The sequence below is a fragment of the Triturus cristatus genome, chromosome 4_1 (genome assembly GCF_964204655.1).
Source record: "Triturus cristatus chromosome 4_1, aTriCri1.1, whole genome shotgun sequence".
Taxonomy (NCBI): domain Eukaryota; kingdom Metazoa; phylum Chordata; class Amphibia; order Caudata; family Salamandridae; genus Triturus; species Triturus cristatus.
Window position 1 is genome coordinate 102,957,745 of NC_140585.1, and position 20,905 is coordinate 102,978,649.

The 20,905-nt window shown below is 48.1% G+C and overlaps 1 protein-coding gene and 1 long non-coding RNA gene across 2 annotated transcripts in view; both read right to left on the reverse strand.

The window, feature by feature from the left end:
• Positions 1 to 447: 447 nt before the first annotated feature.
• MPEG1 (macrophage expressed 1) lies at positions 448 to 3,794 on the reverse strand. The gene has a single exon (XM_085651755.1). The coding sequence runs from the start codon at positions 3,759 to 3,761 to the stop codon at positions 1,557 to 1,559; it is 2,205 nt and encodes a 734-aa protein (XP_085507881.1). The 5' UTR covers positions 3,762 to 3,794; the 3' UTR covers positions 448 to 1,556.
• A 4,111-nt stretch (positions 3,795 to 7,905) lies between these two features.
• The window catches only part of LOC146839656 (uncharacterized), a 51,765-nt gene continuing 38,765 nt past the window's right edge, over positions 7,906 to 20,905 (reverse strand). The window contains exons 2-3 of the long non-coding RNA XR_014980696.1: positions 8,950 to 9,124; positions 7,906 to 8,335 (exon numbers count right to left, since the gene is read on the reverse strand). This is a non-coding gene — a long non-coding RNA (uncharacterized LOC146839656). The remainder of the gene's footprint in view (positions 8,336 to 8,949; positions 9,125 to 20,905) is intronic.

A 20,905-nucleotide genomic window follows, 5' to 3' on the forward strand; every position in this document is an offset into this window, starting at 1 on the left:
TCACCACACAAAAAGCGCGGCCTGAACACACCCTATGTACACAGAGGTGTGGTGTTCTCTACCACATAATCGTAGCTTGGCACAGCACGGTCTGTTGTGGGAGTACCTAGCGAGTTTCTCCACTCACTCACACACACACATTCTTACACATCTGTCCATCTGCGCGGTCCCAGACTCCTCCCCGCATATCAGAAAGTGTCAGTATAAATCTAAGGATTACATTAATACACGTTTGCAAGCCTTGAGAAGAAAAACACACGATTTACATTTAACATAAGTTGAAACATCGCTTGGCACTTTAAAGTGATTATGAATGCGTGACAGGAAGTAAAACCAGCGACGTCTTCACGTACAAGCTGCTTGGCACTGCAGACCACAGAGAGGGGCTCAGCAGGGGAGGGAGTCCCCACACATTGTTAAATAGATACAGAAGATGGCTACACTGGGTAAGCCGCTTTGGTAATTAGTTTAATATTGAAATTACGCATGCAGTTTCCGGTGCATTCCTCCTGACTCCATTCCCTTGAGTGGTCATTGTCTCCCAGGAAATATTGGAACATTCTGCAGATTAGATCAACAAATGATGTCCACTTCTTACTACCTGCCTGCATACAACTGTTGAGGATGTGTTTTCCTGTTGATACGTCATATTTCTAAAAATAATTTTGAATTTCATGTCTACTGTACGCAGACGCCCTGATAAACCAAGAAAAAAAGAGTTCGCATTTTTATGACATTTAGAAATCTTTTCATAATTATAAATTGTTCGTTGAACATGAAGTAATCATTCTAATGATTCATTTTGTATACTTTATTTTATAGTTCGACGTTGTTAAAATGCTTATCGATTATTAAATATGTCCTTACAAAAAAAGAGTTCCTCCAGACTGTTGTCATTTTTAAAAAAGTTTTTCGAATTTTTGCATTTGGGATTTTTGTTACCTTAACTGCTGGCTATCCAATGCCTTGTTATGCGGAAAAAAAGACAATATCATGCTATTTTAACATTCGAATAAATATCGTTCAAAATTCTAATTGCTCTAAGGTTTGGCGGTGGGCGTAGGAGAACCTGAGGAATTATATGGGCAGGACGTGGTTACAGGCAGGACTACTGGAATTATGTGGGAGGAGAGTGCCAAATTATGCGGCAAAGTTGTGTAAATTATGCAGCCAGAAAAGGCAAATTATGTGGTATAATGCGTCACATTTTGCAATAGTATTACTTCATTTTGTTGTCATTTTTAAACTTGGTAACTCTGCATGGGCATTGGTTGCACCGCAGTATCAGTTTAACACCCAAAAATTGCAATAAGCAGCAGAAAAGTGACCAGTGCAGCTTTGGAAACGGCGTTCCACTGTGGGGCAATATGTATCACTGCATTTTTAGTAACTTTTGAACCGTTTGAGCTAGAAACAATTTTCTTTGTTAAAATCTGCAGATTATGCGGCAGATCAGATGATGGATTATGTGGCAAATGCAGCAAATCTATAATTATTGAAAAATTGCCGCACAGTTGCATAACTGCAGTGAACCTGGTCATAGGCAACCCTGTCTCTTAAGTAGACTGTTCTGCCTCCTGCAAGCAGCGCGCCTCCTCGTGATTGGTTATATCCATCTGAGGCTCATCTGGCACTAGACGTTGTTGTTCCATCTCATGATAGCCCCTCTTGCGGTACCTCCGGCGCCCATAGATGGCCATGGCGATCAGGATGGCCAGAGCGGTGGTGACTCCCACCGTGATACCTGCGGCTTCCCCGCCGGAGATCCCGGCATCGGCCCCACTGACCAGCTTCATGGTGCTGCGGGCGTTCTCTGTTTTGGTCATCTTCCACATCTGGGTGCCGGTGACCTTCACCCACGAGCGGTCCGTTTCCGTCAGGACCAGGACGGTGTTGGTGCGGCCCACGCTCATGGCTGGCGGGCGGGAGAAGGGGGGTAGTCGGACCGGGGGCAGAGACCCGCCGGTGAAAAGGCCGGACTTCACGCAGTAGTTAACTTGACATCCATCGCTGATGAGGGCCAAGTGCTGGCTGAAGCCCGAGGGGCATCTCTTCGGGGCGCTTGCCTGAACGTTCTGCCCTCCAGCGCTTTGAAGGGACAGGGCACTCTTGGACGCTGCCAAAGGGTTCCCGGAGTCGCAGCTAAAGAAGCCCCCAAAGGGGACCGAGTAACGAAACCCCATTTCATAGTCCGCACTGACGCAGACTTTCAAATCATCAAAGAGTTTCAGGGGGTAGTAGCTGACAGGGCAGGACTGGGCGGTGGTCAGAGGGTTGAGGCCCTTGCTGCTGAAGAGGCCTCCGAAGAGATATCCCGAGTCTTCGGGGACCTGGCCGTGGGCTACGCACCAGTAGGCGCTGAACTGAGCCGTGGACACCCTGAAGACATCCGCACAAACCTTTTTGCAAAATTCAAAAATGAACCACACGCAGTCATCATGGCACTCCAAGCGATAGAAGCCCTCGTCCCTGGTCTGGGAGCTCAGCTTGACCGGGGAATAGCCCTGGGGGCAGGAGAACTCCCCAGTGAGGGGATTCTTGTGCGCCAGGTCCTGGCATATGAGGCCAGCCTCTCTCCCGCTCACCTCGGTGCAGTCTTGATAGGAACCTCCAAAGGTGAAGTTGGTCATCATGCTTTCACAAGAGGCATCGTCAACGTTGGCTTGGAAGTTAAAGTTTGGAGAGGCGGCGTCAGTGCAGCCGGGGTAGGTGTTGACCTTGTAATACCGGCTCGACGCGGCCTCCACCGTCTTTAGAAGCTTCTTCACGGTTGGCTCAGGTATGTCCGCTAGAGTATGGGCATTGATGAAGAACGGTAGAGGCAGCCCTGACCGGTCGATGGCCACTAACTGGTTGCTGATACTCTCTTGCCAGGTCTTGAGCGTGATGCCCGGGTAGAAGGGCACCCCACCAATGCTCTCAACCCTAGAGTTGGTGCGGTTAGTAAGGTAATTTGCAGTAAAAGAGTTTCCAAAGCTGGTGTTGAAGCCAAACCCAGCGCTGATTTTTGATTCAAAGGCGATCGAGGCTGCGGCAGTGATAGAGCTTCTCATATACCAGCTGTCCTCCAGGAAGGTGGTCCGGATTTGATCTTCTTGAACCAGGTTTGCCCCCGCATCGACACTGGTGATGACATGAGTGCCGTAGTTCAGAATGAGTATCTCAGCCAGGAAGTTGGCCATGCGGGTCTGGTTGTTTTCCAGGTGATTGGCAATGTTTACCAGTTGGCTCTTGAAGGATGGGTCAAAGACAAAGTTGGGCGTGGTCTTCACTGTGTAGCGAAGGTTTCTGATCTGGACCCTGGTGGTGAAGGAGCTGTCCCTGACCTGGTGGGTCTTGACCCTCTGGAAGTCGGCAGAGAACTTGCCGTTGATAACAGAAAAAAAGGAGAACTCCTCGTTGACGGAGAAGGCGGTGGAGCTCTTATACTCCTTCCAGCTTGCGACAATCTCCGAGTTCATCTCCAGACTGGTCTGCTTCTGAGGGACCACGAAGACGCCATCAGGGATAATGTAGGCGCCGTCCTCGGAGGTCAGGCAGGAGGTGTAGTCCATGTACATCACTCTCCCCATGTCTAGGTTTCGCAGGTTGTCCCAGCCCCCTCCGGGAAGGACTTCCATAGTGGGGATGTTCTGTGTTTTCCTACACTCCTGAAGACCTGGAGACGGGTTGCCTTTGGGTGGTACATCCGTGCCGTTCCCCCGTTTCACCAAAGTCAGCAGAGTCCAGAGGAGCCACAACCTCGCTGTGCACAAACCCATGATGGGACCAGCGGCGAATGAGGAAGACGTGCAGTATCGCCCGAAGATGTACTGAGGCTTCAAGCACTTCTGCTTTCGGGGCTTGAGTGCATGACGGCGAGTGGGAGGTGGAGAGAGCGACCAGAGAGTGGGCGTAAAATATTTATGGTGTTGGACCTGCTACACTTAACTGCAAATTGAAAGTTTGCAAACTTAATGATAGAAGCATAGAAAGCCATGCAACCTGGTAATAATACTTTTTTTAACACACCCTTTGAAAAACAACTAGTCTTTGACATTTGTTAGGGCCAGCAGGTCCAGTTACCAGTGCTCTGCAGGAGATGTGAAGCAGAGCACCTGTGTAGGAGAGTAGGATCTGCACTTATGTTGCCCCCACTTTTTTTCTGATGTATACACTGGTTTCTGGCTATAGTCTGGCTGGGTCCCTGCTAATCAGGGCCCCAGTCTCTCTGTTCTCTCTAAACAACTTTGAGTGCATACTAGATGCACTAGTGATTGGATACTGTGGTACCTTATGAGCCCCTAGTATATGGTACCCTAGGTACCAAGGGCATAAGTACTTCACAGGCCTACCAGGGACTGAAGCATGTATTATGCTAACCCTGGGAAGCTGACTAAATCTGACACCACAGGCCTGCTACTGCAGCCTGGGTGGGGTAGTGTTAGCACTCTTCACTGAGGTATAGGTTTCTATATCTCATCATACACACATATATAAACCTATCAGTCACCACTAAGGCAGGCCCTATCAATCCTGAGGGCAGGGTGCTTGGTTTACAATGTGAGGGGGTGCCTCTGCCTGAGCAAGGCCCCTCTGCAGCTGGCAGGGTCTATTCCTTGTGGCTGTTTGTGAATGTGGTTAAACCATATACTCTTAAGTGCATTATAAATGCTAACTTTGGAATGACTGCATCAAAACATGTCGTGTTTGGTGTCAAACAACTTGGAATCATACCCCCACATCAGTCCATGCTGTGAGAGCATGATCCCACCCTTCTAGAGGGGACGACTTGTGCCTACTGTGGTATCACAGTAGATATCTGAAAGAGCCCTGGCATCACAAAATGGATGCAACCAGCACAGACACTGGGCTGCCCTCCTGCTGCTGACTGAAGCTCGCAGTGGAGAAGGCCCAACAATAGGCATCCTGTCACAGGGAGGTGTCACCACCTTCCAGACAGGATTTAGTGTATTGGGGCTGGGTGGGTGCACTTCTAGAGTGCTTTGAAGTCCTGCACTGGGGGAGCAGTAGGCTCCTCTGTGCATATGCCAGTTCAAACCGGTTCAGGGGCTACCTGCCCCTGCTCTGGCGTGAAACTGGACAAAGGGAAGTGGGTGTAACCACCCCCTACCCTGACCCTCCCAGAGGAGTGGTCATAGAGCAAGTCCCTCCCCTATCTTCAGTATAAGATAGCCAACCTTGCCATTGCAAAGTAGATAAACCTGGACAACGCTCTACAAAGAAGAATCCTGGCCCTTCGATGTTCCACTACCTTTGGAAGACAGAAGAATCTCCCTTTGAGTCAAAGAGCTACTCCCCGCCTTGGCAGGCACCAAAAACTTGAATCAACGGTTGCAAACGTTCCCACTCCCGCTGGAGTCCGAAGTCCCTGCAGCCCCGGAAGTAGATTTCCTGACTTCTCGATGGCCATTGTGAGTCCCCAGCAGAGCTGAGGTGAGTGGACCCCACGAGTGACGAGGAACAGCAATACCCGGGTACCATGCACTATTGTCAAGTGCAACCCCTTCACGACGTTCTACAAACTTTTGCATTGGACTATTTGTGGCCCAAGCCTCCAGCAGATTTTGCAGCGAAAATCAGAGGCCTACCCCGTCCCGAGTGACCACGGGCTCCTGTGAAGCATTTCCTCAAGAGGCATCTTTGCGAGCCCTTGCTTGTGGGTCCACCAAAGACTTTCTTATCAACTCAAAGGGCTCCCCTGGTTGCTCCAGGCCTGCCCTCACTTACCCTCACTGGGTGAGTCCCTCAGACCTTGCTGGTCTGCACCATCGACTTTCTTCACTCTACACAAGACTTGCTGTTGCCAAGGCTTGTTGGCTCCAATTCGGTTGCTGACAGTGCCATCAGCTGCAGACGTCATGGGACCCTCCGAATCCAGCTGCTGGTCATCGTGGATCTCTCCTGGACCTCGTGAGCGAAGAGTCAAAACACCCTTGATCACCTGAAATCCCCCGACATCCGTGGGCATCCATCTTCCTGGCCCCGGGTCACTGGCAAGTGACTGTGAACACTGTCCCTTCAATTTTCAGGTCTTCGGCATCTCAAATCCACCCTTGGATTCCACCGGACACTTCTTCAGTCGCCGCAAGCAGCAAGTCTTCTTTGGTCTTTATAGAAAACAGAGACCCGACACCAAAAGACACCTATGCACCCGGGCTTTCCTGGGTGAGGTAACTCGTGCACTCCGGTGCCCTAGTGTGTGTTGGCCCTCGAATTACTTACCTTGTAAGTGGCTTGCTTGTAGACTTCCTCAAAGTACCCTAAAACTTTAAAAATCAAACTGCGACTTGCTCCCCTGTAATCAATAGGGAACCCGCGGCTGTGTTCACACACTGCATGCGTCTCCCGTGGGTCTGTTACTTACCTGCTTTCACCGCAGTAGTGAAGCCCCAGCGATTCTACAGGCCCTAGGCCTTGTCATTCTGCAAGTGGACTTTCCTAAACCTCTTTTTTAGTATATGGTCTGGTACGCCCCTAGGGCCCCAGCCATATTTGTGCTTAACTTATTGTGAAACGTTGATATTTGAATGTGTTCCTGGCTTCTAATCTCATAAAGAGATTAGTAGAGTGTGTCTAGAAATAAATACATATATATTTGATATATATACCTGTGTGGTGTCCTTTCATTTGGTAATTCAAGAGATTATAAGGCAAAACAAGCTGCTTTACATTCCTCTGAGACTTAGCCTGAAGGTTGCTCTCCACAGCTACCTCTAGGATACCTTTCTTTAAAAGGTTGTCTTAAACCTATCTACCATAAGAGTCGAATTGGACTGGTGCAAGGTGGCCACTATAACTAGTGACCAGCATATGCCAGGCCAACTTCTCACAACCTGCCACCTTGATCTCACGTGAAATCCCAGTTTTGGGGTGTTGCTTTCCGATACTCATCAACATAGGTTGCGAGTGGAAAACTCTCCGGAAAAGACATATCAAATCTCTTTTTCAAATTCATAAAGCAACCACATTTGCCCCATTTTTCGATATCCCTTGTTTTATTATTGAGGTAGCAAGATTGTATTTTTGATAATGTCTGGTGGCACCTTTCCTTGTCTGTTTTTTAATTGTATTTCTTTTTGAGTTGTTGGTCCTGGCAAACCCTAGTGCTCTCCAAAACTGAATCCGAAGCTCACGTGCATTCACAACAAGCAGCTATTGTGCACTCGCGTGTAAAATACGACACCTGCTGTTCACAACTTTTGCATTTGTTCCTTCTTCGAACACCTCCACACGTCTGAGGCGAAGCCGTAACCTCAAGCTACCAAAAGGCGAGTTGTTCGGACTTAATTTAGCTCAACTGAGGCCCGAATGTGACTCAATTTTACATTTACCCTCAGTGTTTGATTTTAGAGGGGGTTGAAGACCACCGATGGCCACTAATTTCATGCCCAGTCACAGACCTTTACCTCATAGGAGTCTTTTGCATTTTTGCAACACCGCCCACAATGGCCAACACTTCTTTCACAGAATATGATAATGTTGCTATGCACAGTTAGATTCAGGGTGATCTCAAGGTATATTTGCACTCTAGGTAAGGTCTCCCTATTTATGCTCCTCCAACCACAAATTATTTTCACACATGCGCTGCGTACGCAGCTTCCTCTATAGTATATGCTATGAAGTGTAGATAAAAAGTTACGTTAGTTAATTGTATGAGCCTATTTTATGTCTACTAGACAAGTGAGAGGGGCTCCACAGACCAAGGGGGCGGAGCACCGTATCAGCAGTAAAATCAATTCTCCCCTTGGGAAAACAAACCAATCACCCATGACTCTTCCAACAGTCAATCATCAACCTTCTATCATGCCACAGAGGTCTACAGTCATCAATTCATACCATATCAATATTAAGTCTGCACAGAGTTTTAATTTTATATTAATTACCACACATGAATCAATTATTGAAAACTACTTGTGTACATTGCTATACATTCATAATTCCCCACAATGTGTTTATGTATATGAAAAAACTGTATTTCCATAAAGAAGAGTCTTCACATTCCAAGATCTCAGCTATGCATGCATTAACCTCCTCCCCACAATGCGGCACAAACAGTTTTTATAGCAGTCATATATCAAAATCAAAATAGGTTTAAAAAGGGAGAGAGCACAAGACAAAACACATATGTCTATTAAATTAGTGCAGATCATTGAACGTAATATGTAATGTCCCTCGGAGATATTCATCTACCATATCACTAGGTCAGACAGATCCTACGTGTAAAAAGTACGTGAACACGTTTCGGTTGGGTTTATGGTCTGTTGCCACCTTCTTCAGGACAAAAACAAAAAATATACAATCTCTCACATAAATTCACAAAAATGTTAAAAACCTGTATAAAAAAAGTAAGAACAATTACTCCACCATATATTTTTGATGACATCAAATCTCAGTACAAAACCAGTATCTCTGTGGTACACCAATCAATATGCCCGGTGCCTTTGGTTTTCCATGCATTTCACCTTAAAGGGGTGTCCAAGCAACTGTAACTTCACAGATCAAGATTGTACCGCACCATGCTCATTTACACTCACAAAAGGAAATCACTTGGTTGGCAAATGTGCTCCCACCTTAATTATGCTGCTTCAAATTCCAATCCCTCACACCACTGAGAGGGGTCAATTCAATATTGATTCAATTCTCATTAGAATAGCATCACTTTCAATTCCAAACTCCCCTTTCCACTCACACAGAAAACCCTTAACACTCAGCGTTCAGTGAGATAAAAACTCCTAGCCCGGCCATCACCTTTGGATCAAACTGCCAGGAATGGTTCTTTTCCACTTTTCTATTTTTGTTTCAAACCATAAAATGTGTTTACGGGGTTGAACATAATTCAGTCAATCTAGGGGAAAGGATGATATTGTAATATACTTTTTTTTATTTTGGGTGTTAACCCACTCCTTTCTCTCCCCCCTCACAGTGCCAGTGTGTCTCCCATCTTACCTTTCAGGTTCTACAGCTAGGAACATAGGCCTTCCAGTGCCCGTCGTAGGGTGTTGCAACCCAGTATTTGTATCCAGGGAACTTTATCCTCCTTAATCTTATAAATCTAGGGCTTCCTTTGTCGAGATTTAATTCCAAAGAATTGGTTTGTATCAAAATCGCTTTACTGACTAATCTAATGGAGAGGAAAAAAAAAATCTTACCATTAGAGTGAACAGTGCCCTATTAGTTTTCTGGAGTCACTCAGTTCATCCAATAAAACACTGAGTGCTTCTAGCCATGTAAATAAAGAAGCACGCGTAAACATCACTAATCATCGGTCTACCACCTCAGAGTTACACTTAAAGCTGATCTCCTACTCAGGTTGATAGGCTGGGACCCGCTAAATCTAAACCGTAATATAGCTTTATTAGAGCACCTCGAAAAGATGTATATTATTACCGCGACCTCGCTATGCAAAATTTTCTGGCAAAGTGTCCCTCCCTAATAAGGTGCATGGGTGGATCCATTCCTGTAAAGGAGCCGATGTGAAAGAATGCAGCCTTCAATCCCCTTCAGCGTAAAGTAACGAAGTCAAATATGGTGCCAGAAAACTCTACAAGGCTGTGCTCCTAGCCCACCATTGGGAGCGGGGCAAGGTGCTGCCAGTCTGCTGGGCAGGAGCACATGGGTGCAGACTTGTCAGCAGGTACCTTCTGGCCTCTGAGGAGTTGGTGCTTGTGTATCAATGTAGGACATTGGCGTATCAGCTGAGGGGGTGAGAACCCACCTCAAATAATAATCACAATCATTGTCAGGGTGAACCACTAAAGTTATGAAGTAAACTTGTGATTTATCCTTCGGTAGCTTGGCGTAAAGAAGTCAGTCTTAGCCTAGAAGCAATGTGTAAAGTATTTATGCAGCACACAAACAGTAATAAAGTGAAAATACAGCACAAGAAAACTTTCAAGCCAATTTAGAAAAATAGTGAATAATTGTAATAAATAAATTTATAACAAAGCGACAAAAATCTAATAAGTAGAACCAGAGATATGTTTTTTAAATGTTAGAATTAGAAATAGCACCACAAAGCACGTATCGTAGTTGGGGAACAACCTTTACAACGTAACTTTTACAACGCACTACACTTACAACGCATTTTTTACGACGCAACATCCACTACAACGCATTCCATTACATAGCATGACACTACAACGCATTTTTAAAAACTACCTTTACAACGCATTCCATTACATCGCATACTACCTTTACAACGCATACCATTACAACGCATAATATTACACTACACTATCCAACACTTACCCTACTGTTGCACCCCCTGGAGTTAGAATAGTAATTCTTACCCCTATACTATCCAACACTTACCCTACTGTTGCACCCCCTGGAGTTAGAATAGCAATTTGTACCCCTATACTATCCAACACTTACCCTACTGTTGCACCCCCTGGAGTTAGAATAGTAATTTTTACCCCTATACTATCCAACACTTACCCTACTGTTGCACCCCCTGGAGTTAGAATAGTAATTTTCACCCCTATACTATCCAACACTTTCCCTACTGTTGCACCCCCTGGAGTTAGAATAGTAATTTTTACCCCTATACTATCCAACACTTACCCTACTGTTGCACCCCCTGGAGTTAGAATAGCAATTTGTACCCCTATACTATCCAACACTTACCCTACTGTTGCACCCCCTGGAGTTAGAATAGTAATTTTTACCCCTATACTATCCAACACTTACCCTACTGTTGCACCCCCTGGAGTTAGAATAGTAATTTTTACCCCTATACTATCCAACACTTACCCTACTGTTGCACCCCCTGGAGTTAGAATAGTAATTTTTACCCCTATACTATCCAATACTTACCTTAAATGCAATTTAATATTATGCGTTGTAATGGTATGCGTTGTACAGGTAGTATGCGATGTAATGGAATGCGTTGTAAAGGTAGTTTTTAAAAATGCGTTGTAGTGTCATGCTATGTAATGGAATGCGTTGTAGTGGATGTTGCGTTGTAAAAAATGCGTTGTAAGTACATGCGTTGTAAAAGTGTGCGTTGTAACGACATACATCCATCGTAGTTATCTGGTTGCGCTAGACTGGGTCCAAGTCAAAGGTTAAGACCGACATCAAGAAAAGCACAGGTTGGATACAGGGAACAGGCTCTTCCTAGTGGAAAGTTTACCTTCTGAATTGGAATCTTTTATGGAGGAAAATGGGTTGGTGACTGCCCATGAGCGGGGCAAGCTGCAAGCTGGAACCAAAGCGGGGCTCGGCAAGGGCGGCTTGCTGAAGAGCGGGGTCCTGGTGTAGTCATCAACGAAGATGGGAAAGCTCAGAGCTGAGAAGCCCGGAGTCCGAGCCCAGGAAGGCCTGGACGTTGATTGGTTTCAGCTTGGTGTTGGTGTTGGTGAAGCCCTCTACATTAGTACTTAGAAACTTTTCTGGAAGTCAGATCTTCAGAGGGGCAAGCTGGCAAGTTGAGGCTGACTGACGATTCGACATTGGCAGCTGCCGCTATACATTGACACTGGTTTTCTGCTGTTTTCCAAGCAGAAAGTGTGCAAAAAGTTTTTAAGTTCCACTTCTTGCAGTTTTGAGACGAGACGGAGTACACCCTAACACAAACCAGGGGTCGAGGACTTGGGGGCACCACTTGGGGTTTAGGACTCAATCCAGCAGAGGCCAGCAGCCGGGTATAGGAAGCTGGGCAGTTGCAGGGTCAGAGCTTCTGGAAGCCATGTTGTGTCCCTGCAGGTTAGCCAGATGAGACTTTGAGTCACTTCTGGAGTCCTGGGTTCAAGTCAAGCAGGATCTACTTCAGACAGCAGGGCAGTCCTTCTTCTGATTCTCTTTAGGTGCAAGAGTGGTTTGAAGAGGTCTGTGGAGTCCACGTCTATGCTCAGTGCCCGTCTGTGGGTTGAGGGCAAGCCATTGTCCACCCCCTAAACCAGTTCTGGTCAGTTACTCCCCTCCTACAGGGTTTGGTGCCAGCCTGACTTTAAACACAGAATGGATGCAGATCTAGATGTGAACTTCATCTGCCAGTGACAAGGTGGGCATCCTTTCAAGCTCGGGAAAGGGCAGGGCACAGCACCCTAGGCCATCCTGACAAGGCAGGAGTCCCCCTCCCCACACTCTGAGCCCTTTGTCCACTGTCTGGGAGCAATACACGTTTCTCCACAGTTGAGCCATAAGGGGTCACATGACAGCTGAAACTGGCAGGAAAGCCTTTTAGTTTTAGGCAGGAACGTGACAACTTTCTAAAAGTGTTGTTTTCAAGATAGTAATATAAAATTCGACTTGACCTTTACGTTGGATATTAAATTACTATTAAAATGAGTCCTTGCATCATATTTCTAGCTATTCCCAAACTAAATTTACCACTTAATAAAGGTAATAGTATAAACCACTGTTAACCAATAGGATTTGGAGGTTTTTCACTGGCAGGATATGCAAAACATTATATTTACAGGTCTACTTCTTAAATACAAGGCCCCTGCCCTATGGGCTTTAAGTCATACACTAGGGGTGACTGGTGAGTATTAAAAAAAAAAAGTTAAGCCTGGCAAAAGGTTTATCTTGCAGGTCGAAGTGGCAGTGCAAAGTTACACACGCAGGCTGCAGGGCCAGGCTGGAGCCATGCCTTACAATGCTACAACGAGTGCTGCAGCTCATGGGTAGCATATCATTTACAGGCCCTGGATACATGTAGTACCATAGACTAGCGACTTATAAGTAAATTAAATGTGCCCCTCAGGGGTATCCAAGTGGACCATGTTAAACAGAGAGAGCACAAGTAGTTTACCACTGGTTCGCAGGAGTGAAGTGCAGAGAGTTCTACAGCTAACCGAAACAGGGTTCAATAAAAAGGCAACACATCCTGGGGGGCCCTGCACAAAGGGCAACTCTACTCCTATCAATATACAGCTGTGCACTACTGATGACACACACATATAAGGCATTTATGCCACAAGAGAGACTGCATCAAGGGGGTGTCCTCGAGCCATTCGTCTTCTCTGGCAGATGTGTCCATAGCCTGTATAAGGTGCTTGCTTCTAAAGACTGGAATTCTGCGTATCTCCGTGCTAATAAATGCGAATTGTGCAGGAGTCAGCTAGCACACGCCGTTATGTCTTCAAGGTGAATATGTTAACACTGAGACGCTATAAGTTAATCCTTCAGACACCAAGAGGCCATTTCACAGGAGTTCTTTTTCACATACTCTTAACATGTCTCTGAGAATCACCGAAATGTCCATTAGTAAAAGCAGGAAGAGGTCACAGTCCTTTCTTTGGCCCTCGTTACAAGTTGGTCTGAACAGGGTGGGGTCTAGATGCTAAGAGGTAGGCTGTCTCCTCAGGTCCCTCTCAGACGCTGCGAGGTAGGCTGTCTCCTCAGGTCCCTCTCAGACGCTGCGAGGTAGGCTGTCTCCTCAGGTCCCTCTCAGACGCTGCGAGGTAGGCTGTCTCCTCAGGTCCCTCTCAGACGCTACGAGGTAGGCTGTCTCCTCAGGTCCCTCTCAGACGCTGCGAGGTAGGCTGTCTCCTCAGGTCCCTCTCAGACGCTGCGAGGTAGGCTGTCTCCTCAAGTCCCTCTCAGATGCTAAGAGGTAGGCTGTCTCCTCAGGTCTCTCAGACGCTACGAGGTAGGCTGTCTCCTCAGGTCCCTCTCAGATGCTGCAAGTTAGGCTGTCTTCTGAAGTCCCTCTCAGACACTACGAGGTGAAAAAAGACTGGAGGTTTGTCTAGTGGAAGTTTTGACTCATCCAAAGGTAGCGCAGAGAGTTAAAATGCCTGCTGCTAAGAACTTGTAACATGCAGCTAACAAACTGCATATAAGGTAAATAGGTCATTGGGTTACTGCGTCTGTAAGAAAGCTCCTTTTGTTACTTATCGCTTATGAGTCAAAATCCTAATCTAGAACATTGAGCTATTCACTGTCATCAAAGAGCTGCATGCAAACTGCAAGGTATATGATCCCTCTCAGTCCCTCCAAGATGCTACAAGGTAGGCTGTCTCCTCAGGTCTCTCAGACGCTACGAGGTAGGCTGTCTCCTCAGGTCCCTCTCAGATGCTACGAGGTAGGCTGTCTTCACGCTGCGAGGTAGGCTGTCTTCTCAGGTCTCTCTCAGACACTACGAGGTAGGCTGTCTTCTCAGGTCCCTCTCAGACGCTACGAGGTAGGCTGTCTCCTCAGGCCCCTCTCAGACGCTACGAGGTAGGCTGTCTCGTCAGGTCCCTCTCAGACGCTGCGAGGTAGGCTGTCTCCTCAGGTCCCTCTCAGATGCTAAGAGGTAGGCTGTCTCCTCAGGTCTCTCAGACGCTACGAGGTAGGCTGTCTCCTCAGGTCCCTCTCAGACGCTACGAGGTAGGCTGTCTCCTCAGGTCTCTCAGACGCTACGAGGTAGGCTGTCTCCTCAGGTCCCTCTCAGACGCTGCGAGGTAGGCTGTCTCCTCAGGTCCCTCTCAGATGCTAAGAGGTAGGCTGTCTCCTCAGGTCTCTCAGACGCTACGAGGTAGGCTGTCTCCTCAGGTCCCTCTCAGACGCTACGAGGTAGGCTGTCTCCTCAGGTTCCTCTCAGACACTGCGAGGTAGGCTGTCTCCTCAAGTCCCTCTCAGATGCTAAGAGGTAGGCTGTCTCCTCAGGTCTCTCAGACGCTACGAGGTAGGCTGTCTCCTCAGGTCCCTCTCAGATGCTGCAAGTTAGGCTGTCTTCTGAAGTCCCTCTCAGACACTACGAGGTGAAAAAAGACTGGAGGTTTGTCTAGTGGAAGTTTTGACTCATCCAAAGGTAGCGCAGAGAGTTAAAATGCCTGCTGCTAAGAACTTGTAACATGCAGCTAACAAACTGCATATAAGGTAAATAGGTCATTGGGTTACTGCGTCTGTAAGAAAGCTCCTTTTGTTACTTATCGCTTATGAGTCAAAATCCTAATCTAGAACATTGAGCTATTCACTGTCATCAAAGAGCTGCATGCAAACTGCAAGGTATATGATCCCTCTCAGTCCCTCCCAGACGCTACGAGGTAGGCTGTCTCCTCAGGTCCCTCTCAGATGCTACGGGGTAGGCTGACTCCTCAGGTTCCTCTGAGATGCTACGAGTTAGGCTGGCTCCTCAGGTCCCTCTCAGATGCTACAAGGTAGGCTCCTCCGGTTCCTCTCAGTTGCTAAGAGGTAGGCTGTCTCCTCAGGTCTCTCAGACGCTACGAGGTAGGTTGTCTACTCCGTTTCCTCTCAGTTGCTACGAGGTAGGCTGTCTCCTCAGGCCCCTCTCAGACACTACGAGGTAGGCTGTCTCCTCAGGTTCCTCTCAGTTGCTACGAGGTAGGCTGTCTCCTCAGGTCCCTCTCTCAGACGCTAAGAGGTAGGCTGTCTCCTCAGGTCCCTCTCAGATGCTACGAGGTAGGCTGTCTTCTTAGGTCCCTCTCAGACGCTACGAGGTAGGCTGTCTCCTCAGGTCCCTCTCTCAGACGCTACAAGGTAGGCTGTCTCGTCAGGTCCTTCTCAGATGCTACGAGGTAGGCTGTCTTCTCAGGTCCCTCTCAGACGCTACGAGGTAGGCTGCCTTCACGCTACAAGGTAGGCTGCCTCGTCAGGTCCTTCTCAGACGCTACGACTTAGGCTCTCTTCTCAGGTCCCTCTCAGACGCTACGAGGTAGGCTGTCTTCTCAGGTCCCTCTCAGATGCTACGAGGTAGGCTGTCTTCTCAGGTCCCTCTCAGATGCTACGAGGTAGACTGTCTTCTCAGGTGCCTCTCAGACGCTACGAGGTAGGCTGTCTCCTCAGGTCCCTCTCAGATGCTGCAAGTTAGGCTGTCTCCTCAGGTCCGAATCAGACACTACAAGGTAGGCTGTCTCCTCAGGTCTCTCAGACGCTATGAGGTAGGCTGTCTTCTCAGGTCCCTCTCAGATGCTGCAAGTTAGGCTGTCTCCTCAGGTGCCTCTCAGACGCTGCAAGTAGCCTGTCTCCTCAGGTCCCTCTCAGATGCTACGGGGTAGGCTGTCTCCTCAGGTTCCTCTGAGACGCTACGAGTTAGGCTGGCTCCTCAGGTCCCTCTCAGATGCTACAAGGTAGGCTGTCTCCTCAGGTTCCTCTCAGTTGCTACGAGGTAGGCTGTCTCCTCAGGCCCCTCTCAGACACTACGAGGTAGGCTGTCTTCTCAGGTCCCTCTCAGTTGCTACGAGGTAGGCTGTCTTCTCAGGTCCCTCTCAGACGCTACGAGGTAGGCTGTCTTCTCAGGTCCCTCTCAGACGCTACGAGGTAGGCTGTCTCCTCAGGTCGCTCTCAGTCAGCCGGCCTTGTATCACTCATCACTGTTAAAACATCCTTTTGGTGGACGTTGTCCCAGCTAATTCACCAATAACATTGTACTGTATTGCACTGGTATTTATATAGCGCTTTTCTTTCCTTGCAAGCCCTTAAATATGTTATAGCATAAACAATGGAGGCCTGTTAAACATATATTACACATTGAGTGAGAAGTTTCTAGTACGGTCTACCACTAAGATCCATTTTGGAGGACGGGTAACTATATCAATAAACCACTAAGTCACTGTTTGCTCTTTCAAGCCTCTGAGTTGAGTATTGAGCTGGGTCAATGCATCACAGTTTATGGCTCAATTACTTGAGGACTGGCTAGCGGGTTTACTAAAGAGTCTGTTATTTAGGGGCAAAGATGGCAGATAGTATTACAGAATCCTACAAAGCACTACCCTTGTCATGATACACCTGGCCTGGTTTCTCCTCAGTATTTAGTACAAAGGGAGAGCCCCCATCACAAATGAAGAGGGGTCCCACTCAGTTTTAAAATCAGGCTTTCTGATTACGCAGCTATCAGCGATTGAGTAGCTGTTTCCCAGAGATCTGGAAACAGTTCAGCGGAGGGACCAGTCACAGGTTCCTCTTGCCCCAAGCATCACTGGTGAAGCAATGGACCACTTGTGATAGAGCAGAACTGGATTGCTTCCTTATTGCTTGGGTTTGTATCTCAGATGTGTCTGCTCATGATCAAGGTTATTATTTTGTGGGGCAAGCGGTAAGAAGAGGCATCAATGGTTCACCTGTTGGAACCAGAGAACTGGACTTGAGATTCAACAATAACTTATGACAACGATGGATCAGTCATTGACTTCATCCTCACACCCCTTTTCTTACAGCCAAACCCCTACTCTGCGAGCGATTTTTACTTTTTAGTTTTCCTTTTGTCTGCATGTAAACATGCCTGGTGCCGATAGAAAACTGGGCCACCAAGCTAGTGTAAATCCGTTCAGTAGTTTTTGAGAAATTAAAAGGTTAAAAAACTTTGTCTATCTGGACGGTTGGGTAGTTGGGAGGCTCACCAGAGTCCCGCGATCATGCAACGTCAAATAATAGGGCGATCTGATTAGCCGAGAGGGTTTTTCCCTGTCAGCCATCTTGCTCCTGCTGGAATGAAAGGCTCCTGAGAGCTCCTGTGGGAGCTCGCACTCTGATTGGCTAGCTGCAGCATGAAGAGATATGTGGCAGCTGCCATTTTAGGAGACGGGAAAGCAGCCCCTGTGTCCTGAAAACTAAATTAAATAAGGTATAATGGGGGAGGGTAGGTGTTCCTGACCCACTGGAATGTGTCAGGGTCCTATATTAAAAAACATTTTTGGGGGGGTTTCGGGGACCCCCCTGGACTCCTGCAGGAATCCTACGGGAGCACAGGTCATACGCAGCCTCCCACGAGAGTATTGCAGGATTGGAAATGTGTTTTTTTAAATTGCACAGGGCCTGAGTGTTTGTGGTGGGTTGCCATGAACAAGCGCAGGCAGTGTGCAGCGCGGTGGTGTTGGATGCCCTCAGTGGGTTGGATGCAGGACAATGCTGCAGGCCAAGCCCTGCAGCTAACTTCCACCGAGGCATGGACAAAGGCCGTTCCTGGCAGGTGCTTACTGCCCACGGGGGTACATGGCAGGGGTCCTTGCCACAGGCCATGCAGCCAACCCTCGGCATGCACGGCCAAAAGCCATGCGTGGCAGATGTTTGCTGCCTGTAGGGGGTGGGGGGCAGGACCTTGCCACAGGCCAGGCCTTGTGACCATTCTTCCGGCGTGCAAGACTGGAGGCTATGGTGGCGGGTGTTTGGTGCCCGTGGGGGAGGGGTTGGTTGCAGAGCATGGCCTCAGGCCAATCCTATGCTGCGCACAGCCGAAAGTTATTTACGATGGGGGGCTGGCTACTGGCGGGATGAGTGCAGTGCCTTGCCGCAGGCCAAGCCCTGTGGTCAACCCCCTGCCATGCGCAGCTGAAGGCTATGCATGGCGGGTGTTTGGTGCCCATGGGGGGTTGGGTACAGGACATGGGGTACAGGGCAAGGCCCTGCAGGCAATCCTATGTTCCCCACAGTCGAAGGCCATGCGTGACAGGGGGTTGGCTGCCCACGGGGTTGAGCTATGAAAGGCAACAGCCCCTCGGCTTTCACTCCCACCTGCGATTGTTTAAGTTACTTTTTCCATGATAATCTGGGAGAATATAATGACAGATACACAGTGGCCTCTGCCTTACAAAGACAGGCAGGGCATTGAAGAGAAAGGTGAATTTGGGAGGAATTACCATTTTCACTGCGTTAATCCTGCCAATTGGATTTAAATTTCCAGTTGCTAAAGTACATCCTAGCTCCCCAAGCACTCCTTCGTAATTCAACCATCAAGTGCAGTGACGTGGAGCGCAATGGTATAGAGTGGCATAGCGTGCAGTGGCATAGAGTTCAATGGCGTAGAGTGCAGTCTTGCAGAGCAGAGTGTCTAGGAGTGCAGTGTTGTAGAGCGCATTGACGTAGAATGCAGTGGAGTAGAGTCATGTACTGTAGAGGGCAGTGGCATACAGTGGTGCAGAGTAGAATAGAGTAGCGTAGAGTGCAGTGACGTGGAGCGCAATGGTATAGAGTGGCATAGCGTGCAGTGGCATAGAGTTCAATGGCGTAGAGTGCAGTCTTGCAGAGCAGAGTGTCTTGGAGTGCAGTGTTGTAGAGCGCATTGACGTAGAATGCAGTGGAGTAGAGTTGAGTACTGTAGAGAGCAGTGGCATACAGTGGTGCAGAGTAGAATAGAGTAGCGTAGAGTGCAGTGACGTGGAGCGCAATGGTATAGAGGGGCGTAGCGTGCAGTGGCATAGAGTTCAATGGCGTAGAGTTCAGTCTTGCAGAGCAGAGTGTCTTGGAGTGCAGTGTTGTAGAGCGCATTGATGTAGAATGCAGTGGAGTAGAGACATTGACTGTAGAGGGCAGTGGCATACAGTGGTGCAGAGTAGAATAGAGTAGCGTAGAGTGCAGTGACGTGGAGCGCAATGGTATAGAGTGGCATAGCGTGCAGTGGCATAGAGTTCAATGGCGTAGAGTGCAGTCTTGCAGAGCAGAGTGTCTTGGAGTGCAGTGTTGTAGAGCACATTGACGTAGAATGCAGTGGAGTAGAGTTGAGTACTGTAGAGGGCAGTGGCATTCAGTGGCGCAGTGTAGAATAGAGTAGCGTAGAGTGCAGTGACGTGGAGCGCAATGGTATAGAGTGGCATAGCGTGCAGTGGCATAGAGTTCAATGGCGTAGAGTGCAGTCTTGCAGAGCAGAGTGTCTTGGAGTGCAGTGTTGTAGAGCGCATTGACGTAGAATGCAGTGGAGTAGAGTTGAGTACTGTAGAGAGCAGTGGCATACAGTGGTAGCGTAGAGTGCAGTGACGTGGAGCACAATGGTAGAGAGTGGCATAGCGTGCAGTGGCATAGAGTTCAATGGCGTAGAGTGCAGTCTTGCAGAGCAGAGTGTCTTGGAGTGCAGTGTTGTAGATCGCATTGACGTAGAATGCAGTGGAGTAGAGTCATGTACTGTAGAGGGCAGTGGCATTCAGTGGCACAGAGTAGAATAGAGTAGCGTAGAGTGCAGTGACGTGGAGCGCAATGGTATAGAGTGGCATAGCGTGCAGTGGCATAGAGTTCAATGGCGTAGAGTGCAGTCTTGCAGAGCAGAGTGTCTTGGAGAGCAGTGTTGTAGATCGCATTGACGTAGAATGCAGTGGAGTAGAGTCATGTACTGTAGAGGGCAGTGGCATTCAGTGGTGCAGAGTAGAATAGAGTAGCGTAGAGTGCAGTGATGTGGAGCGCAATGGTATAGAGTGGCATAGCGTGCAGTGGCATAGAGTTCAATGGCGTAGAGTTCAGTCTTGCAGAGCAGAGTGTCTTGGAGTGCAGTGTTGTAGAGCGCATTGACGTACAATGCAGTGGAGTAGAGTTGAGTACTGTAGAGAGCAGTGGCATTAAGTGGTGCAGAGTAGAATAGAGTAGCGTAGAGTGCAGTGACGTGGAGCGCAATGGTATAGAGTGGCATAGCGTGCAGTGGCATAGAGTTCAATGGCGTAGAGTGCAGTCTTGCAGAGCAGAGTGTCTTGGAGTGCAGTGTTGTAGAGCGCATTGACGTAGAATGCAGTGGAGTAGAGTTGAGTACTGTAGAGGGCAGTGGCATTCAGTGTCGCAGAGTAGAATAGAGTAGCGTAGAGTGCAGTGACGTGGAGCGCAATGGTATAGAGTGGCATAGCGTGCAGTGGCATAGAGTTCAATGGCGTAGAGTGCAGTCTTGCAGAGCAGAGTGTCTTGGAGTGCAGTGTTGTAGAGCGCATTGACGTAGAATGCAGTGGAGTAGAGTTGAGTACTGTAGAGAGCAGTGGCATACAGTGGTGTAGAGTAGAATAGAGTAGCGTAGAGTGCAGTGACATGGAGCGCAATGTTATAGAGTGGCATAGCGTGCAGGGGCATAGAGTTCAATGGCGTAGAGGGCAGTCTTGCAGAGCAGAGTGTCTTGGAGTGCAGTGTTGTAGAGCGCATTGACGTAGAATGCAGTGGAGTAGAGTTGAGTACTGTAGAGGGCAGTGGCATTCAGTGGCGCAGAGTAGAATAGAGTAGCATAGAGTGCAGTGACGTGGAGCGCAATGGTATAGAGTGGCATAGC

What these genes read in the sequence shown, in the direction of transcription:
- MPEG1 (XM_085651755.1), bottom strand. Translation starts at nt 3,761, where the DNA reads ATGGGTTTGTGCACAGCGAGGTTGTGGCTCCTCTGGACTCTGCTGACT.